The following is a 19,040-nucleotide window of genomic DNA, read 5'->3' as shown; positions in this document are numbered from 1 at the left end:
TGCCTCAGCTTCCCAAGTGCTAGGATTACAGATGTGGGTCCCCACCCAGATCTCTCTGTACATTTTGATGAATATTTCTGTAAACACAAAAAGTGTCCCTCCCAAAAAAGTCTGCTAGTGAAAACAGGCTTCAGGATAAAAAAAAATCATAAAATGTAAAGAAAACATATCACTTAGCCATATTTATTTAAATATTCACAGTTTTTCCTCAGAAACACAAAAGAAATATAAGCTTTGAGACATTAAAACTGTACGAATACTCATAACCTATACCTGTGAGGATAAATTACTCTTCAGATTTTCAACATGTGATCTCCGAACAGCTGAATCTGCTGTGCACAGGGAATATCATAGAATTATTTTATGGTGTGCCTGTGGATAAATGCGCGCAAGATGATATCGATCACATTAGCGTTTGTTTCTAAGTCACAAAATGCATAAAAGCATCACAGTTGACAGTACTACTATTCTTTTGAAAGAATATACAGTACTAAATAAGGCCCAGTCCATAAAGACAGAATAGTCCTTTGTTCCAAATCTCTATTTTAAGTACAAATGTAGGAGTCAAACTAAGAAACACGATGTGCTAAAAATGTTTAAACCCATTGCTGAGGCAGCGGAGGGCCTGTGCTCTGGGAGTGGAAGTGAAGGTTGGAGCCCGCAGCAGCAGGGTTTGCTCTGGGGTGCAGCTTGCTCATGTGGACTTTGTCACTTGGTGTGTGGCGGGAACATGGATGCAAAGTGTTTTCAGAGTGCGGTGAACGCGGCCCAACTCAGGCTCCAGAGCATTCCCACCTGTGTGACCGCTTAGCAGGAAGCTGTCCAGCCACTGGTTTCACAGTCACTGGATTCACAGCCGCCTAAAACCTGGTGGTGTAATTTTGTTCTCATCTATGTTACAAATAAATTTATTTCCAAGAAAGATGATCTTCTGTAGATTAGAGTTGCCACTGATCCCATAGTCTTAAAGTAGAAAAATAAATGATAGAGTAACGGTCTCACTGGCATTGCCGAGTGGGGGAGCCTAGCTTCAGCCCACATGGGGCCTCTGCAGCTACAGAAAAACTGCACAGAAGACAGCAACCCCCGGCCAATCACTGCACAGCGAGGAAACAACTGCTTGGGCCAGGGTGACAGGAATGGAGACCAAACCCTCGACACTTACTGTCTTCTTATTGTACCTACTATCTATTAACTCGCCCATCCAATACTCGATACTTTGGCAAATAGTTTATTCAATACTTTGTAAAGTCCTACCCATTTATCAGCACTGCCAGCCACAGTGCTGAGAAAATGTGTTTCACTTCTAGGGAAGAAAGAGAATAGGAGGCGATCTGTGCTCCGAGCATCCACTGCTGCGGAATTGGATCCTTCTGGAACTCAGTGGACATGGACCGCTGTGGACAGCCAGGGTCAGGGGCCCAGTGTGCACTCTGGAGGCCCTGCCCTACCGGTGGCCTCCGTACTTGGCTGCCCAGTCCGTTCTCCCGTGCACCGAGGGCACCGGCTGAGTCCCCGTCATGATGGGGAGCTGCTTTGTGGTCGGGCTGTAGGCAGGTCCCGAAAACTGTCCCCGACCAGGTTTTGTGCTCCAGGTGTATTCTGAAAGAAATCAGAATCAGAAATTAGAATTTTACTTACTTGATTACCAAAAATAAATGAACTCATCCTCCCATTTTATGAGGGGAATTTGAATTTACCATAAATAGATTTATTCAGTGGTCTTTGAGTTCTTTTTTATGAACACTTCTTAATGGTTGTGTTTTTGTGATACTGGGATTGAACCCAGGGCCTTACACTGAGCTACATCCCCTGCCCCTTTTCATTTTTTGTTTTGAGACAGGGTCTCGCTAAGTAGCTACATTGCCCAGGCTGGCCTCAAACTAGCCATCCTGCCTCAGCCTCCCAGAGTGCTGGGATTATAGGTGTGCACCACAGTGCCTGTTTCGGTTTTGGATTTTTTGGAGACAGGATGTCGCTTGTAGTTCAGGCTGGCCCTGAGCTAACTATGTAGCTGCCCAGGCTGGCTTCAAACTCTCAGAGTTCAAGATAAAAACCAAGAAGATTATTACAAAACAGAAACAAACACAAAACTTGCTTTTCAGTGATCTAATGTAAACTAGTGTGATTGAAATAAATCAGCATATATATTAAAACATTTTTATTGGTACGTTTTAGGTATACACTGCAGTTATATTCATCATTGGGATCTTGTAGCTTTACATGATGTGTCTTGGTTCTTATTTCTTCCCCATTCCCCTGCCCTCCCTTCACCCCCTCCACCCTTCCCTATTTACAAAGACTTTGTTTCCATGTTTTTCCTTTTCTCTTAATTCCCCTGCCCCCTTCACCCCCTCCACCCTTCCCTATTTACAAAGACTTTGTTTCCATGTTTTTCCTTTTCTCTTATTTTTTCTTTTCCCTTCTTGCCTTTCCTTACCCCTCCCACTTCCCCTACACCTTTAGACCTTTTTTCCTATTATGCAATATCAGTTATACATGTATTTGGGGGAATTTGAACTTCTCCCGACTTCCTGTTTATCTCGCTCCTATTTTGTTCTTTATTTGTGTGTTTATACATAAACTGATTCCACAGAAATTTTAGTATTGTTTTCTCTAGCCCTGTGAGAAATGATGGTGGTATTTTGATTGGTACTGCATTAAATCTGTATATCCGTTTTGGAAGTATAGCCTTTTTTTTTTTTCTTTGTAACAGAGATTGAAATTAGGACCTTGTTCTTGCAAGGCAGGCAATGGCACCATTGAGCTAAATTCCCAACCCTGGAAGTCTAACCATTTTGACTATGTTGGCTCTACCTATTTAGGAACAGGGGATGTCTTCCCATCTTCTTTCTGTTTGTTTTTATGTAGCTCAGGCTGGTCTCAAACTCACTGTGATCCTCCTGCCTCAGCCTCCCAAGTGCTGGGATTATAGGCTTGTGTCACCATGCCTGGCCCTATCTTTTCATTTTCTGATGTTCTCCCCAATTTCCTTTTTCAAAGTGATGTAATTTTCATTGCAGCAGACTTGCACTTAAGTTAATACCTAATATTTAATTTTTTGATGCTATTGTGAATGATATTGTTTTCCTAATTACTTTTTTAGTGAATTCATTATTACCGTATAGGAATGCTGTTCATTTTTGTGCATTTATTTTGTATCCTGCTACAGTGCTGAACCTGGTTATCAATTCTAGGAGTCCTTTGGTGAAGTTTCTAGGATCACGTCATCTGGAAATAATGATATTTTGATTTTGTCCTTTCCTATATATGTCCCTTCTATTTCTTACTCTTGCTTGATTTTTCTGGCTGGTGTTTCATGGATATATTGATAGTGGACACCCTGGTCTTGTCCCTCATTTTAGAGGGAAGGCTTTCAGTAGGTTGGTCATAAATGGCTTTTATCATATTGAGATAAAGACGTTCTTTCTTCAGGGTTTTTTTTTTCTGTTTGGTTACCAGGGATTAAACTCAGGTCCTTGCAACTGCAAAGCAGGTGGTGGAAAAGTTGTTTTGTTGGGTTTTTTTCCTGTCATAAATGGGTGTTGGATTTTGATAAAGGCTTTTTATGCATCTAATCAGATGATCATATGGTTTTTCTCCTTGCTTCTGTTTATGTAAATCAGATTTATTATTTGGATGTGTCGAACCATCCTTGCATCCCTAGGATGAAGCTTATCTGGTCATGGCGTGCAGTCGTTTTGTTGATCTCTTGCATTTGTGCCAGTATCTTATTGAGGATTTTTGTAGCTATTTTCATTAGAGAAATTGGTCTATAGTTCTCTTTTTTGGTTGGTTCCTTGTCTGGCTTTTGGAATCAGGATAATGTTAGCTTCCAAGAATGATTTTAGAAGTACCCCATCCCTCTCAATTTCATTAAAAAGTTTGAGGAATATTGGTGTTAGATCTTCCCCGAAGTTCTTGTAGAATTTGGCTGTGAATCCATCAGGTCTTGGGCTTTTCTTAGTTGGTCTTTTTAAAAATTACTGCTTCAATTTCATTGCATATTATTGGATTATTAAAGATTTTTAAGTCTTTTTGGTGAAGTTTTGGCAACTCATGTATCTAGTAACCTCTCCATTTCTTCTGAGTTCTCCAGTTGTTTGAAATATATGTTTGTGAAGGACAGTAGTACCACAGTTCACAAACTTAATTTGTTCCACTATTTTGGAAAAGATGGCCACATTTGTATTTGTGTGAGGAAAAATGGCTATGGTCGTGTTTATCACTTGATGTAGAGTTTACAAACAAAAACAAAATTTTGGCAAATTTGTGAACTGAGGTGCCATTGTAGTTGGTAATAATTTTATAGATATTGTCAGTGTCATTTGTGCCTTTACCTTTTTCTTTTTAGTCTGAAACCTTTTTCATTTCTAATTGCATTAATTTGTGTCTTCTATTTCGTTTTGACAAGGTTGCCTAAGAGTTTGTCTGTTTTGCTTATTCTTTCAAAGAACTAACTCTTTGATTCAGTGATTCTCTTTTTAACTCTCTATTTATTTTTGCTGTCCTCTTTATAATTTCCTTCTTATATAAGCTCTGGGTTTGGATTGTTTTTGTTTTCCTAAGACCTTAGATGCATTATTAGGCTATTTATTTGTGTTTTGTTCTAGTTTTCTGATGTGGGCATTCACAACTATAAACTTCCCTCAGACCACTGCTTTCATTATGTCCCACAGGTGTGGTATTGTGGTGACATTATCATTTAATTTTAGGAGCTATCTTATTTCTTCCTGAACTTTCTCTGTGACCCATTGATTTATTCAAGTGTATAATTTCATTTCCATCTTTTTGTAGTTTCTGTGATTTCTTTTGGTATTGATTTCTAGTTTCATTGCACTGTGATCTGATGACATGCACGGGAAATTTTTGATTCTTTTACATTTATTTAGACATGCTTTATTAGCTAGTGTGGAGTCTATTTTGGAGAAAGTACCATGTGCAGCTGAAAAGAATGCGTATTCTGTATTCTGTTGGAACACTGTGTATTTGTATTAAGTTCATTTGTTCAAAGGTTTACTTCAACTTTGATATTTCTTTTTCGTTTTTTTGTTTAGTTGCTTTGTCTATTTGTAATAGTGGGGTGTTGAGATCCCCTCCTATAATTGTATTGATGTTTATCTGATCATATATGTCCATTAGAGTTTGTGTTACATAGGTGGGAGCACCATGGTTTGGTGTGTACATGTTTATAATTGGTATTGTTTATAATTGCTGAATAGTTCTGTTAACCAAAACGTAAGTCCTTCTTTGCCTCTTTTGATCAGCTTTGGCATGAAATTCTTTGAGAATAGGATAGCTACTCTTCCTTGCTTTGGGGTTCCCGTTGCATAGAATATTGTTTTTCAGCCTTTGATTTTTTAAGCTATGGATTTCTTTCTGTGTTAAATGTGTTTCTTGTATATAACATACTGTTGGGTGAGCCATTATTTCTGAATTTTCATTCTGATGTTGTTGATATTTCAAGTACACTGAATTAAGCCTGGCACACTTTGTAAGATGACCAAGAGAGATTCTTGGTTCAAAGTCCATGAGTGCCATGCACAGGGTCAGACTACAATACCACACTGTGGTTACAGAGCAGCAATATTGAGACACAGCATCACTATGGAAAATGTATTTGCAATTATGAATCCTGAAAAACCCTAGCTTCATGGAGCTATGCATATGGAATTCTAATTTCCTTTTGAAAATCAAAGTATGGTTTCTAGAATTAAGAATTTTTTTAAAGACAGTGTCTAGCCATGTTTTCCAGGCCAGCCTAGCCTTTGCCTCAGGCTTCTCAGGAACTGAGATACAGGTGTCTGGCATTGCTTGGCAAGAAACTTCATTTTATATTAGAATAATTATGGGTGATAAAACAGCCCCCCCTTAAATGGTAACCTGTTCATGGATCCCAAACATTTAATCATAAGGCTTATCCTGTTCATATATTTTACTGCTAAAAAAAACTTGCAAAAGCTTTAAAATTTTGTTATATGAACAACTAATAAGCTAAAGCTGCTTCAACATCTCAAATGACAAAGAGTAAATCATTTTACAGAGGACTTTAATGTGTTTTGTCTCTCCTCACCCCTTCCTCCCTGCAGACTAGGAGCCCCTCCCCTTGTCTTTCCCTCTGAGGGACTGGACTTCCCGCCACTTGGGACTTAAACATCTTTCAGCTGGTGAAGTGGCTGTCACTCCTGGAGCGGACTCTGTGTCCATATTGGAAAAGCCGCGCTGTACCCTGACACGGGCTGTATTAGCAGAGCGCAGGGGAAGCCTCAAGAGCACAGGGCCCTGGTATGCAGCTTCAGCTCACAGCACCAGGTTGCTCAGACTGCCCAGGTCCACCCCGCAGTGTGGGCTGGTCGGTCACCTGGCCATGCTGCTTTTTGTCCACCAAAAAGCTTCCTAAGAAAAGGCAGGGCCAGTGTATCTGGAGGTGCCAAGCGTGGCACCAGGGTCTCCGGAACAGCCTTAAGCTGTAACCAGTGGGTAAGAGACAGGGCCGCACACAGGGTGGGGGCAGGCACAACGGCGCCATGGGAGGAGTGAGGAGCACAGACAGGGAGAGAAGGGATGAGAGCAGCTCATTCAGGGAGGGAAGAGGGAACTCGGTCTTAAGCTACTGGGAGAGGCTCTGGGTGAGAAGTGAAGGGAAGTAGCAAAAGGGGTTTGTTTCCGGTCACGACACAGCCTAAGCCGAGTCCTAAATGCATTTGAAAGCACGGTATCCAGCCACCTTCCTAGAGGAGGGGCTCATCTTGGCAGCAAGGTGGTGGTGTGGAGATTTAGGATTTCCTTCCTAGAAACGAGTCTTAGGACGGGAGCATCCTGGTGAGGTGCCCACTAGCTACCTGACCCCCAGGCCCGGCCACCTGCCTCCCACAGCAGGGCAGACAGCCCGTGATGCTTGTGTGCTTATTTTAAAAACTGCATTTGTCCCATCCAGGGCTTTAAACTTCTCATAGAAAATGCAAAAGGAAAGGAGATGGCCTCCACTCACAGATTTTATCCATGCCACTGTGATGTAACTGCATTTACTGCGGTACTGGGGTTTGACCCTGGGCCTTTGCACTAAGCCACAGCCTGTGCTTTTTTCAATTTATTCGAGACAGGGTCTCATTAAGTTACTAAGTTGTTCAGGCTGGACTTGCCGCGACACTTCTGTGAGTGGAGCACAGGAGCACTTCTGTAATAGAGCCGCAGGGAAGCCTCAGGGTGTCAAGGTGCGGGGAGGGCAGCTCACGAGTCTGTGGGTGGCCGTGTAGGAGTCACTGCTCACCGTTCTGTTACTTTCAAAGAGGGCAGGTGAGGCTACTAGGGAGTCTGGGAGGAGACACTGCACAGGAAGGACTTTTTCTTCCTGACACTTGAGGGTAAGGAAGAAGACACTATGGGCGGAGAGATAACAGCTCAGCTGCGTAAATATGGTAATGGCCTGCTTTTATTTTCCTGTGGGAACTGACACCCGGGCAGGTGGTGGAAGATGCGTCTCCGTACACAATGCTTTCCTAAGAGTCTGCGTGGACCCTTGAAAGTGGTGGGTAATTGTTACTTCTTTTTTTCCTTGTTTTTTACCTTTCCTGCTATCAGCACCTGTAGGAAAATCTGATAGGCAGAGTAAATGAAAAGATGAAAAGTTATGAGAAAGCATTTACTTAAAAAAAATGAAAACAGGAGTTTGCATGCTAACCTGGCAGAATGATTAACATAAAAAGGCCTTCAGTATGTTAAAAAATACCTCTTTAGAAGACTGACACTCAATTTCTAGGAGCAGGTAATTAAACTATTTCAAGACAGAATGCTCTATTTTTATATTAAAAGTTGCCACTAACACATGGTGAATGTGTCATTATAATGCTGGCTTAAAGTACTTGAGGCTTCCTAAAAACCCCTGCTGTTTATAAAACGTCTCTACAGGTATATTTTGTTTCAGCAGAAAAATGGTGCAGCGATCCCTTATACTGACAAGGTACGCAATACCATTTAAGCAGTTTACTATGGTAACAAAAAATTACAGTAGTCCAGTGACTTTTTTTTTTTTTTTTTACATTTTTAGCTGCAATCATGTACACTTTAAACTTTGAAGACTGGCAACTCTAATCAGCAGTTTTTCTCTAAGGTCTCGGTTAGCACAGGTTGTGAGAATAGAGTGCAGGTCAACCTGTAAATTAAAGGACAACTCACCACCTTTACCAAACTTCCAGCCCTCTGCTTCGTGTTTATTTTAGATGCTGCAGCCAGAGCCTGCATTTTAGATTATAATACTTGGGAGATCGTTCCCAGTCACATCTGGGAGGCTTAGGCCAGAGTCCTCACCCTCAGTTTTGGGCACAGGGCTGTCACAGGCCCCTGGGAGGGCCGGGAGATCAGGGAGGGGAGGACAGTCCTGTCATCTACGGTGCGGTGGCAGGGAGGCTGCAGGGTGACTCACGTGGGAACCCGTGGCCAGCGTTACAAAGTCTTCGCTCTGTGCCAGGTGCAGGGCAGAAAGTTCCAAAAATGCCCTCCTACATCTCGCAGGAGAGCAGAGCACACTCCGGGAGTATGCCCACCACGTTCTACCAAGTCACTTTCCCCGTCTGTCCCTGTCACTAAGGGAGAGGACGACCCCAAGGGATGGTCACAGCTCACTGCAGCCAGCTCTTTTAACTGTTAGACTTGCAAGCCATATTTTTTTTTTTTGGGGGGGGAGAACATTTTGACAAAGACAGAACTGTGTTAATAAAGTGAGACAAATTGAAAAGTCTTTACTCAAAAGCAACCATCTAGATTTAAGAGGAAAAACCAAACCAAACCAAAAACACCTCTCAGTTCAGAAATCTTGGAGACTGTATTTGAAGCTGTTCTTACCTGAAGCCGTCGCTCTGAGAGGTGCTAAGTGGATCCTCTGGCCAGCTGAGCCAACTTCTTTTTTGAGAACAGAAGGGATGTATCCCGACCGACTGTATGTGGTGTAACTTCCAAGATTTCCTAGTGATGCATCGTAAAGTTTCATAGTCAGAAGGCAGGTATTTTAAGTGCCATAGAATAGCTCTGAAGACCACTCTGATTCTATGTTCTATTTTTTTTTGTTTGTTTTGTTTTGGTACTGGGGATCAAACTCGGGGCCTTGGGCTTGTGAGGCAGGTGCAGTGCCACTGAGCTACATCCCTGGCCCCCTCTGAGTACAATTTGTTGAGCACCTGCTATGGTCTGAGCTGTGCTGTGCACAGCACAGCACCCAGCCCCTAGAACAACCCTCTTGGGAGCCGGTTATCATACACACAGTGCATCTGCGAGGGTAAGTGGTCTGCCTCAGTTTCCATGGTTACCAAGGGACTGAGCGCAAGGCAGGGTGTGCTCAGTGCCCCTCGAATGCACGGGCAGAGCAGGCCTTTAGTTCTGCTAGGGCTTCATACTGGGGTGTTCCCTGCCAGGAAAACCTGATCCCTGAAGCATTCCTTGTGCCTTTCTTCACTTTCAAAACCTGTTACAAGTGGGTTTCCTCTCCCAGGCTTGTTGTAGAGACCAAGTACCAGGCAGGCAAAGCCCCTCTCAGCATCCCCACCACGCGCGGTGAGCCTGGGGGCCAGAGGGTGAACCTAAGGGCAGGAGCAGGAGCCCAGGTGGGGGAGGGGTTCTCTGCTGGGCTGAGATGACAGAGGATGAGGGTCGGACCACGGCAGTGACAGAGGGACAGTGACAGAGGGACAGGGGGGCTGGGTGCTATGGAAGGAAGGGCATGGGAAACGCCCACTTTGTGGCTTAGGTGACCAGGGGAGCAGAGTAGGAGGAGGAGCAGGTTTGGGGAGGAGATGTGGTGTCCTGAGGCCATTCATGTGGTGGAGGACAAGGAGGCTGGTTTGGAGATGTGAATGCTCAGGGCCTGGGGGTTCAGGGGTCTGGGTTTGGGGGCTGCACAAAGTGCAGAGACCTGGAATGCACCCCAAGGAGCAGCTGCATAGAGGGAAGCAACAGGAGAGGAGAGGCGGAGAGCACTGGCTTGCAGGATGGAGCCGCAATGGCTCGTAGCCTCGAAAAAGAACTGGCGTGGGAGGCAGAGAGCCAAGAGTTTGGCACTGCCCAGGGAAAGAGGCCACCAGGGGGATTCTGGCAGCTCCAGCAGCGCAAAGCGGGCTGAGGACAAGGACAGTGGGCAAACCCAGCGCAGACGCCTAAGCAGCCTCACTGTGCAGAGAGAGACACCGATGGCTAAAAGGGGTGACGGGGCTCTGATAGCCCAGAGAACTGGTCCCCGGGCAGCTGAAATGGAAGAGTCTGCTGTCTGTATGTCCGGATACTGAGCTCTGCGTCCCTGCTGTCCCCAGGCTGACCACAGCATGCTCTGAACAAATGTTTGCTCTTGAAGCAACAAACACTGGAGAGCAGCAATGAGCTTTCCAGACCCTAAAGGATCTCACCCTGAAGTTTTTCCCTTACTGAATTTTACACAGGTACAGCTGCCTAAACTAACCTTTTTCTTATAGCTCCTCCTCCTTCCAAATCAGTACTGGTCTTTCATTTCAGAAAGACTTTTGGGAAGGAAGGTCAAAGCCACTACTGCATCTTACAGCAGGGCCTCCTGCATGATGAAAATCTCGGCCATAGTTGTATGACAGAATCTAAGTAAGTATTATCGCCTCCATTTTATAGATGGAGAAACTGCTAAATAACATATCCAAAATCCCAAATCTAGCGAGTGACAAAGCAGGGTTGTGGCCAACACTAAAAGCCTCGCTAAAAGGTCTACTGCTGCTGAAAGGAGTGGGCCGGGAAGAAGAATGAAGAGAATCAAGTCTTCTTAAACAATCTTGGTGAATTATTCCAAGGATCTGTGAGCTTCAGAGTTTGAGGCTGGAGCTAGTGCCTGGTGACATTAATCCCCTGGGAAATTCACTATCTCCATTAACCTGGCCATCTTTTTCTTTTAAATGATTGTTGTTGCTTAAAAATGAGCAGTTTCAGAATTTTTAAAAAATCCAAGGGATACTGCTCACAGAGTTAGAAAATACTCTTTTCATTCTTTTCAACAGAATTATCCGCCTGATTTCTGTAGGTTACCAACATAAGTTTAAGAGGACAAGTGTAGAGCTTTTTGAAGGAGAAGCAGTGTTCGGGTCCCAATTGCTGCAGCAAGAGGCTCCTGTGGACGTGGGACACTTCTCTTTCTCCCAGCACTGACCTGACTTCTAAGAGCAGGTCACCTTGGCGTTGCAGGATGGGGTCAGGGGCAAGAGTCGAGAAGAAAACTAGGCAAGAGTCAAAGGACAAGTTGTGCTCATTCGTCATACGCAGAAATTACCTTGTGGGTCCTTTAATATTTCAGGGAAACTTTCATTGCATGATAGTTTTTCAATTGGTTTTATTATGCTTTCTTCTAAAGAGAAGGCAGATAGAAAGAAGGAATGAATAGTGAGGAGAATGTTATAGAAAAAGCAGAGAAAAAATGAGTTAGATGATTCATGAAATAATTCTTTAAGAAAAATGTTCCGTTGTGTGTCACAGCTCTCTCTGGTGCCAATTGTGTGTCCCCCAGGGTATGAAGCTGTAGTATTGTCATCTGAACTGTTTTGTATAAATGCTTGGTTCTATGAATATTATTTTTAAATAACAGGTTAAATAAGTGAATTACAAGGTGGCATCTTAGCTCTATTAAGTGGGTAAATTAAGTCTTTAAAGAATGTGAAAAACCTGTAAAAAGTAAGTGTGTCGGTGTTACATTTGGACATCCTCCCAAGGCTGCAAACTTGCTGGAACCAAACCTTAGAAATCCCGTACCACTTGGTTTTTGTCTGTTGGTTTGTTTTTTGGCGTAAATGGGGATTGAACCCAGGGCCTTCCCACTGAGCTATCTTTCCAGGCCCTTCTGAGACAGTGTGTCACTAAGTTGCTAAAATTGTCCAGGCTGCCCTGGAACCTGCAGTCCTCAGCGTCCCAGAGAGCTGGGATTACAGGTGTGCACCAGCACGCCCCGCTGCCACCCACATTTTTAAGAGACAGTATCATGTCACACACTTTTACATTGATATCTAAAGTTTTTCAGCATAAGTTATCAGTTGCAAATGATGTTATTTCTGGAACACAGAAATTACAAATTTTTAAAAAATAAGACCACTGCAGCTGTCCTTTCAGTGTAACCAATGGAATCTAAATACCACGTGACTTTATGTCCACCTATAATGATGTAAACATATATTCACTCACATTTGGAAATTTTACATGCATTCTCTTCTCCTCCTAAAATTATATATTTTTATAATGCCAGGAATAGAATCCAGGGTTTTGTACATCCACGCAAGTGTTCTACCACTAAGCCTCTGCCCTTACCCCTAAAATTATATTTTCATTCATATCTTAGCTTCCAAATTTTATCCAAATGTAACTTTAGCTTAGAAGTCTTTAAATTGATCACTCAAAAAATATGTATGAATTTTTTAAAAGTTTAAAGTTTCGGTAACCATACTACTTCATAATTATAATACTTTATCATAATATTTATAATATAATATTTATAATTATAAGTTATAATTAGAATGACTCACTTTATATATAATCAATGGGAAGAGATGGATATTACAGATTTTAATTATGAAACATGAAAAGTAAATTTTCTTAGAAACACCTCCTTCCCTCTCTCTCTCTCTCTTTCTCAGGTCCCCAACTCCAGGGCCATCGGCCAGTACTGGTCTTCTTTGGAACTGGGCCACACAATAGGAGGTGAGCAGCTGGCCAGCAGGCAAAGCTTCCTCTGTATTTCCAGTCCTTCCCCATAGCTCCCATCACCGCCTGAGCTTCCTGTGTGATCAGCCACAGCACTGGATGCTCATAGGAATGCAAACCCTACTGTGAATGTACGTAGGGGTGGAAACCCTATTGTGAACGTGTGTAAGAGGATTCTAAGTTGTGGGCTCAACAACTGAATAGCCTTTGCGCTGAGCTACATCCTGGGCTCTTTTTATTTTTAATTTGAGACAAGTTTTCACTAAATCATTGAGTTGCCCAGGTTGGGCTTAAACTTGTGATCCTCCTACCTCAGCTTTCCAGTGTGCTAGGATTCCAGGTGAATGCTACCCTGCCTGCTCAGTAACATCTCTTAATGAGGAAAAAGAGACTTTTTTCCCCAGAGTGGTTTAACCACATGGGGGTTCAGTATCCATGTCAGGCTCTCTCTTCCTCCTCCATAGATAGAACCACTGAGAAACTTTGTCAACACAGAGAAGTTTCTGCGAATGAAAGATGTTTTGTTATAGCTTTGCTGGTTTATTCTTTGGACTCTGCAGAGGTGCAGACCAAAAATCATACAGTGATCTCATAAAAACGACCTTTAATCCCATGGGCTAACGACTCCTTCAAACTCCTGGAAGCTAAGAACTAAAAACCTCCTGCCTTAGACAGGATTTTCTGTGCAGTCTTCAAGGGTCCAGGGTCACTTATTTTCTCAACGCTGAATTCAGTGTAACAAACAGCCCCTGATATTCTTATATCTGGGGAGGAAACACATCATCTTAACCCACAAGAAGCCTTCTTTTGTGAAGTAGGAGGATTGAGGAACACTTTGCTACTTCATAAGGAAGATCTGCCAAGGAGAGAACTTGGAAGGAAGGTGAGGATCTGTTGAATGATTCCCTTAAAACTATCTGTGCTCAAGTCTGATCTGCATAACTGTGGGTTCCCCTCCCCGGGCACACTACCTCCACTGGAGGAAGCTAGCTAGAGTATTTAAAGGGAAACACCTATAGAAGGCAAGCAGCATTGGCATTTCAGAAGTGTTACCTGCATTATTACTTTTGAAAGTAACTTCTGCTCCCGTGGGTCCCAGTGACTTAGGAAACAGCTGATTATTCCAAGCATATGAGTTTATGTCCTTTCCGCTGGCTCTGAGGGACACATGCTTGGGATTTACACCTTGGAAGAACAAAGCAGTTATTTCAAAGGTTTGTGTGGATCACAAACTGGAAGGAAAAACAATATATTCAAATGAAACTAGACATACGGTGGACTGGAGACTAGAGATAAATTTAGGTTAAAAGGTAGCAAATACTTGCTCAAAACTGAACCCTAACGAGATCCAAACCCTCAGCACAAACCTGGAATTGCTGACAATTCACTTTATAAACAGATCAGACTTTCGATAATGTTAACTGTAAACATTTGATACAATTCCCATTTGTCTTGTAAAAAGAGGAAGGCACAAAAATTTTTCTTCAAAACTACTGGCAGTTCCTCATGACTCCCTTCAAATGGACACTTTGAGCCAGACCTTGATAAGCAGCTGGCTTAGCAGGGAAGACAGACATAATCTGGAACTCAGGGAAATGCAAAAAGTTCCAAAGCAGACCTGTAAAGAGCCGCCTGGGACGCTTATGTGTATATAACAGTGGTCTCAAATACGTGGGTTTTTTTGTTTTGTTTTGGCACAAAGGCCAGGTTTTGTGGAAGCCAGTGTTTCCATGGACCTGGGTAGAGGTGGTTTGGGCATAAGATTCTTTCTCACAAAAAGCTCACAACCTGGAGTCCTCTTATACACATTCACAGTAGGGTTTGCATTCCTATGAGCATCCAGTGCTGTGGCTGATCACACAGGAAGCTCAGGCGGTGATGGGAGCTATGGGGAAGGACTGGAAATACAGAGGAAGCTTTGCCTGCTAGCCAGCTGCTCACTTCCTGTTGTGCGGCTCCGTTCCAAAGAGGACCAGTACCGGTTGATGGCCCTGGAGTTGGAAAACCAAGTAAAACCTGGTGTACAAGACCAAGTAAAACCTAGTTTATCATTTGGAAACTGGAAAAGTAGTCTTGGAAATGTACTTGAAAAAGAGGATGGTTTGAATTATTTCTGGTTTTCTGAAATCTGTGAAATGTCAAGTCAGCGTGGGGCCTTGGTACTAAGAGTCAAAGGGGTTGTTTAACTTTCTAAAAGAGATTTGAAGACTTCTTGACTGAAGTCTTCAGCCAAGCCTTGAAGTCCTGTGCATGGTGCCATCATCAGTTGGTGGAGACTCCATCTCAGAGGCTGCCATTCACTTAGGAAGTTAGAGCTGTTCCAGGAAGGATGAGTTTTGCTTTTTGTAAACTGAATCCCTTATGAAGGTTTCACATTTATGAAGTGACTATCCACAGACAATGTAGGGGTTCAAACCCTCAGCAGCAAAATTTCCTCATTAAAGCAACCCTGCCAGTGCTGATAAAGCAGACCGAAGAAATGCACTAGAACCTGAGTTCAATCCCTGGTTCAAAAAACAAAAACCAAACCAAAACAAAAAAACGCACTCGCACTGACCAAGCTGTATGTGGCAGAAATCAGTCTGTCCCTAGTAGGCTGGACCCTCCTGCACAGATGCAGTGACCAACAACCTTCGGCACACGTGGCTGTTCCTGAAAGGTTAGCTAGAAGCCAGATGCCCTGGAGATGCATTTCCCAGATGTCCGCATTTGCTTCAGACCCTTTCCTATGCCTTTTACCCCTTACGAAGACCCCAGCCCCTCAACCAGCTGGCAAGATTCCTCTCTCAGAAACTTGCCCGCTGTCCCTCTTAACAAAGCAGTCTGATCTAAATCTCTGTTCCTTGACTGTGAGTGAACTCTTCAGTGCTCTGTCCCCAGCCCTCTGGACACCATCTTGCACAGCAATAAATAATAATACTGTTTTGGAACTAGGAATCCTGAGCTTCAAATATGGCCTATCACTAGTTCTCGAAGGAAGCACTCCATTGACTAAATAATTTTTCTTTCTCTCTCATTTTTATTCCTTCCTTGCTAATTCCTGGGAGAGGAAACAGCAGAGTACCTGATCTGGGAGTGGAGACAGGACCAGGGACGCAGGCCTGGGGTGCAGCTGACACAAGAGTGGGGCAATGAGGGGTCAGGTCACAGAGGACTGTGTGTCAGCCTAAGAAATGGAGAACGAAATAGGAGAGGCGAACACAGAAACAGCAGAGGCCACTCACTGGGTAGGTGGGGCAGAGAGAGGGGTGAAATGGTGACAGGAAGGGAGAAAGTCTCCGACCAGGAGCCAGGTGTGCTGTGGAGTGAGTGTCCTGTGGTTCAGGCCAGCTCACCCTGGGAGTCCTGGCTGCAGGCCTGGGCCCAAGGCAGGAAGGAGCCCCGGGACAGCCTCAGTGCTTCCACTGTGCTCTGTTTGCAGCTACCATGGGTTAATTAAGCACCTGAGGCTTCTGGGGCAGCCGAGCTGACTGCAGTTCCACTGCAGGTAACAGAAAACAGAATCTTCAAATCCCACTGCAAGTATCCAGCCAGACACTTGTATCTCCTTCCCCGAAGGCCAGTGGCACATGTGTGCTGCTCCTTGCAGTGTAAAGTCTTGCTGCCCTGCAATTTACAGTACATTTCTAGAGCTCTCCTAACCCTGCAGGTTGGAATAAGACCTTTACAACTTCGCTCTTCACTCTGAGGTGAAAAAGAAGGTCCCCACTGATATCACTTTTTTTTTTTTTTTTTTTTTTTTAAAAAAACCAGGGATTGAAGTCAGAACCTTGTGCTTGCAAAGCAGGTGGCAGAACCACGGAGCTAAATCCCCAGCCCTGATGTTATTCTTTCTTAAGAATATCTATTCTTAAGATATTCTGAAGATATCTATCTATAAAAGTAGCAATGTGTCCTAAACAAGTATCAATGATTTCTCCTTATTCTGGGCTCTAACTTCTGTTGCTTCACACTAAGCAGTCAATGAATATTTGTCCAAATAGGACATACATGTAAATACTGAATAGTTTCTCTGGGGTAAAAGCTAAAAGTATAAATAAGGATCAAATTGTATAATTGATAATGTGAAATAGGAAGAAAAGGGCTAAAGGAGTAGGGGAAGTGGGAGGGGTAGGGCAAAGGAAAGAAGGGAAAAGAAAAAATATGAGAAAAGGAAAAAATGGAAACAAAGTCTTTGTAAATAGGGAGAGGTGGAGGGGGTGAAGAGAGGGGAATGAGGGAAAAACAAGAACCAAGACCTGTCTTGTAAAGGTAACTAAGATCCCAATGATGAATATAACTGTACTGTATAACTAAAAAGTACCAACAAACTTTAAAAAAATGCGTTCAAGCGACTGAACTGAGCCCAATTCTAGCTTCGAATCTCAACTAGTTCTGGATGGGGAGGCATCTTCCAGCGAAGAGTCACCAGGGTGACAGTCAGCCTCATGTTTAGGTTTCAAGAAATTCTTTGTCATTTTGAGTCTACTTTATTTTTCTTTTTAATTTAAAAAATCTAAATTAGTACCTGTTTGCAGTACACCGTGATCACATCTGTCTTGGGAGCTGGTACATGGTGAGTGTACTAAGTCTCAGTTATAGCCCTACTCTGCTTCCTGGTGACTGCAGACTTCCTTACATCTTTCTAGTTGGAGGAAATGATGGGACAGGTCTCAGACACCCTGAAATATGTTCTTGAAGCACCCTGAAATGTGTTCTTGAAGCAGAACCATGAAAAGTTTGCATCTGTTTATCCTTTGCCAATGATGTACAGTAGTCATTTTTACCACCAGAGGGCGCCATTCTATCATTAGGCATGCACTGATCTGGTAAATTTCAGGCAGTGAAATGGACTTGATTTCTTCTTCCTCTTCCTCTTCCTCTTCTTCTTCTTTTAAATACAAGAAGCATCCCCATAAATATGTGTTATAGAAACTCTGTCACATCCTCATGTGTGAGGTAGGATTAGAATTCTAATAGTTTCAATGCCCAAATTTACAGAGGTACTTAAAGAATGAGAAATTAGATTCATTCATTGGAAAATGGATACATATTGAGGATATACTCCTAAGTGAAATAAATGAGTCACAAGTTTAAATACCAAATAGTTTCTCTGGTGTGGATAAACTATAATAGTACATAAGATCCTAATGAGATAATTGACAATGTGAAATAGGAACAAAAGGACTCAAGGTGTAGGGAAAGTGGGAAGGGTAGGGGAAAGGAAAAAATAGGAGAAATGAAAAAATGGAACTAAAATGTTTGTAAATGGGGAGGGGAGAAGGGGGTGAAGGGAGGGCAGGGGAACGGGGGGAGAAATGAGAACCAAGACCTGTCATGTAAAGGTACAAGATCCCAATAATGAATGTAACTGTGCTGTATACCTAAAATGTACCAATAAGCTCAATGAGGAAAAAAATAAAAACAAATTTACAGAGGTACTGATACCTAGGGTTCACAACCCAAGCGTCTCTGATCCCTTCAGAAGTGCACCTCAACCTGACGGAGCTGTTTCCAACTACTGCCACCTTCCGAAGGATCTCAGTTCCCCCATCGCCCCTCCTCTTCCTGCATCCCCAGACCTCCTCCTGTAAATGATGGCTTCCGTGGGGTCCCCACCCGAAGTCCCCCCGGGGGGTTCCCGGTCTCAAAGAGCAGTCCACGTTTCCACTGTAATTCCTCACCTCTCATCACCGTGACCTCTCTCCCGCCTGGACCTCCCTTTAGCGTTCCACACTGAAACTACTCCAGGGCGCCACTGACGTCTCCACTGTCCAGACTAATATTTCTGTCCCTCTCTATCCAGCCACCCTTCCGAGTAAACTCTCTCCTTCTGGTTTCTGGACACCCCCAACTCCTGCCCCCAACCCCACCTTCCTTTCTCCCCGGAAGGCTCCCTGCTCCTCCCAGCCTCTCCTTTTCCAGGCCCATCCTCATTCTCGGGGGCCACAGAGCCTGAATAATCTGCTTCCGACAAAACAAACATCAGCTAACTTGCTTAGGTCTTCAAACACTCAGGGTGGTGAGGTTTTGCTGTGTCCTTGAAGACTTCATGGCAGTCTCTTGAACCTCACTGTGCCCTGTGGTGGCCTCCTTCCTGCTCCCCAGAACAACAGTCCAGCCCTGAAGCCTTCACTTTCTCTACGGAGAGTGCTTGCAACTCGCTCAGCACTGTGGCTAAACCTACGCACCCACTGTGCCTTCTGGTGTCTATTTCATTCTTTTCTAAACCTTTGTGTCTGCATCGTTTTCTGTGTCTCCCAAGACTAACAATAGCAGTGCGTCTCGATGGGATCCCTAGAACTGAAATGTATGTGGTTGCCTGAAAGGCACAGAGGACACCACGTTATGTAACAACCTCTTGCTAGCAA

The 19,040-nt window shown here is 43.5% G+C and overlaps 1 protein-coding gene across 8 annotated transcripts in view; it reads right to left on the bottom strand.

The window, feature by feature from the left end:
• Positions 1 to 265: 265 nt before the first annotated feature.
• The window catches only part of Mak (male germ cell associated kinase), a 45,299-nt gene continuing 26,524 nt past the window's right edge, over positions 266 to 19,040 (bottom strand). For 3 of the 8 annotated variants that reach the window (XM_010622848.3, XM_010622847.2, XM_010622850.2), the window contains 4 exons: positions 13,744 to 13,875; positions 11,273 to 11,347; positions 8,842 to 8,961; positions 7,294 to 7,596 (listed from right to left, as the gene is read on the bottom strand). In XM_010622848.3, coding sequence (XP_010621150.1) covers positions 7,433 to 7,596; positions 8,842 to 8,961; positions 11,273 to 11,347; positions 13,744 to 13,875 — 491 coding nt within the window. In that variant the 3' untranslated portion in view covers positions 7,294 to 7,432. Of the gene's footprint in view, positions 1,603 to 7,293; positions 7,597 to 8,841; positions 8,962 to 11,272; positions 11,348 to 13,743; positions 13,876 to 19,040 lie in introns of those variants that run through there. The other 5 variants (XM_010622851.3, XM_010622854.3, XM_010622855.2 and 2 more) reach the window with 5 other exon arrangements.

This window comes from Fukomys damarensis, unplaced genomic scaffold (genome assembly GCF_012274545.1).
Source record: "Fukomys damarensis isolate Sample0158 unplaced genomic scaffold, DMR_v1.0_HiC HiC_scaffold_10, whole genome shotgun sequence".
NCBI classification, from domain to species: Eukaryota; Metazoa; Chordata; class Mammalia; order Rodentia; family Bathyergidae; genus Fukomys; species Fukomys damarensis.
Note: the sequence above shows the minus strand (reverse complement) of the source record. Positions and strands in the feature narration are given on the sequence as shown.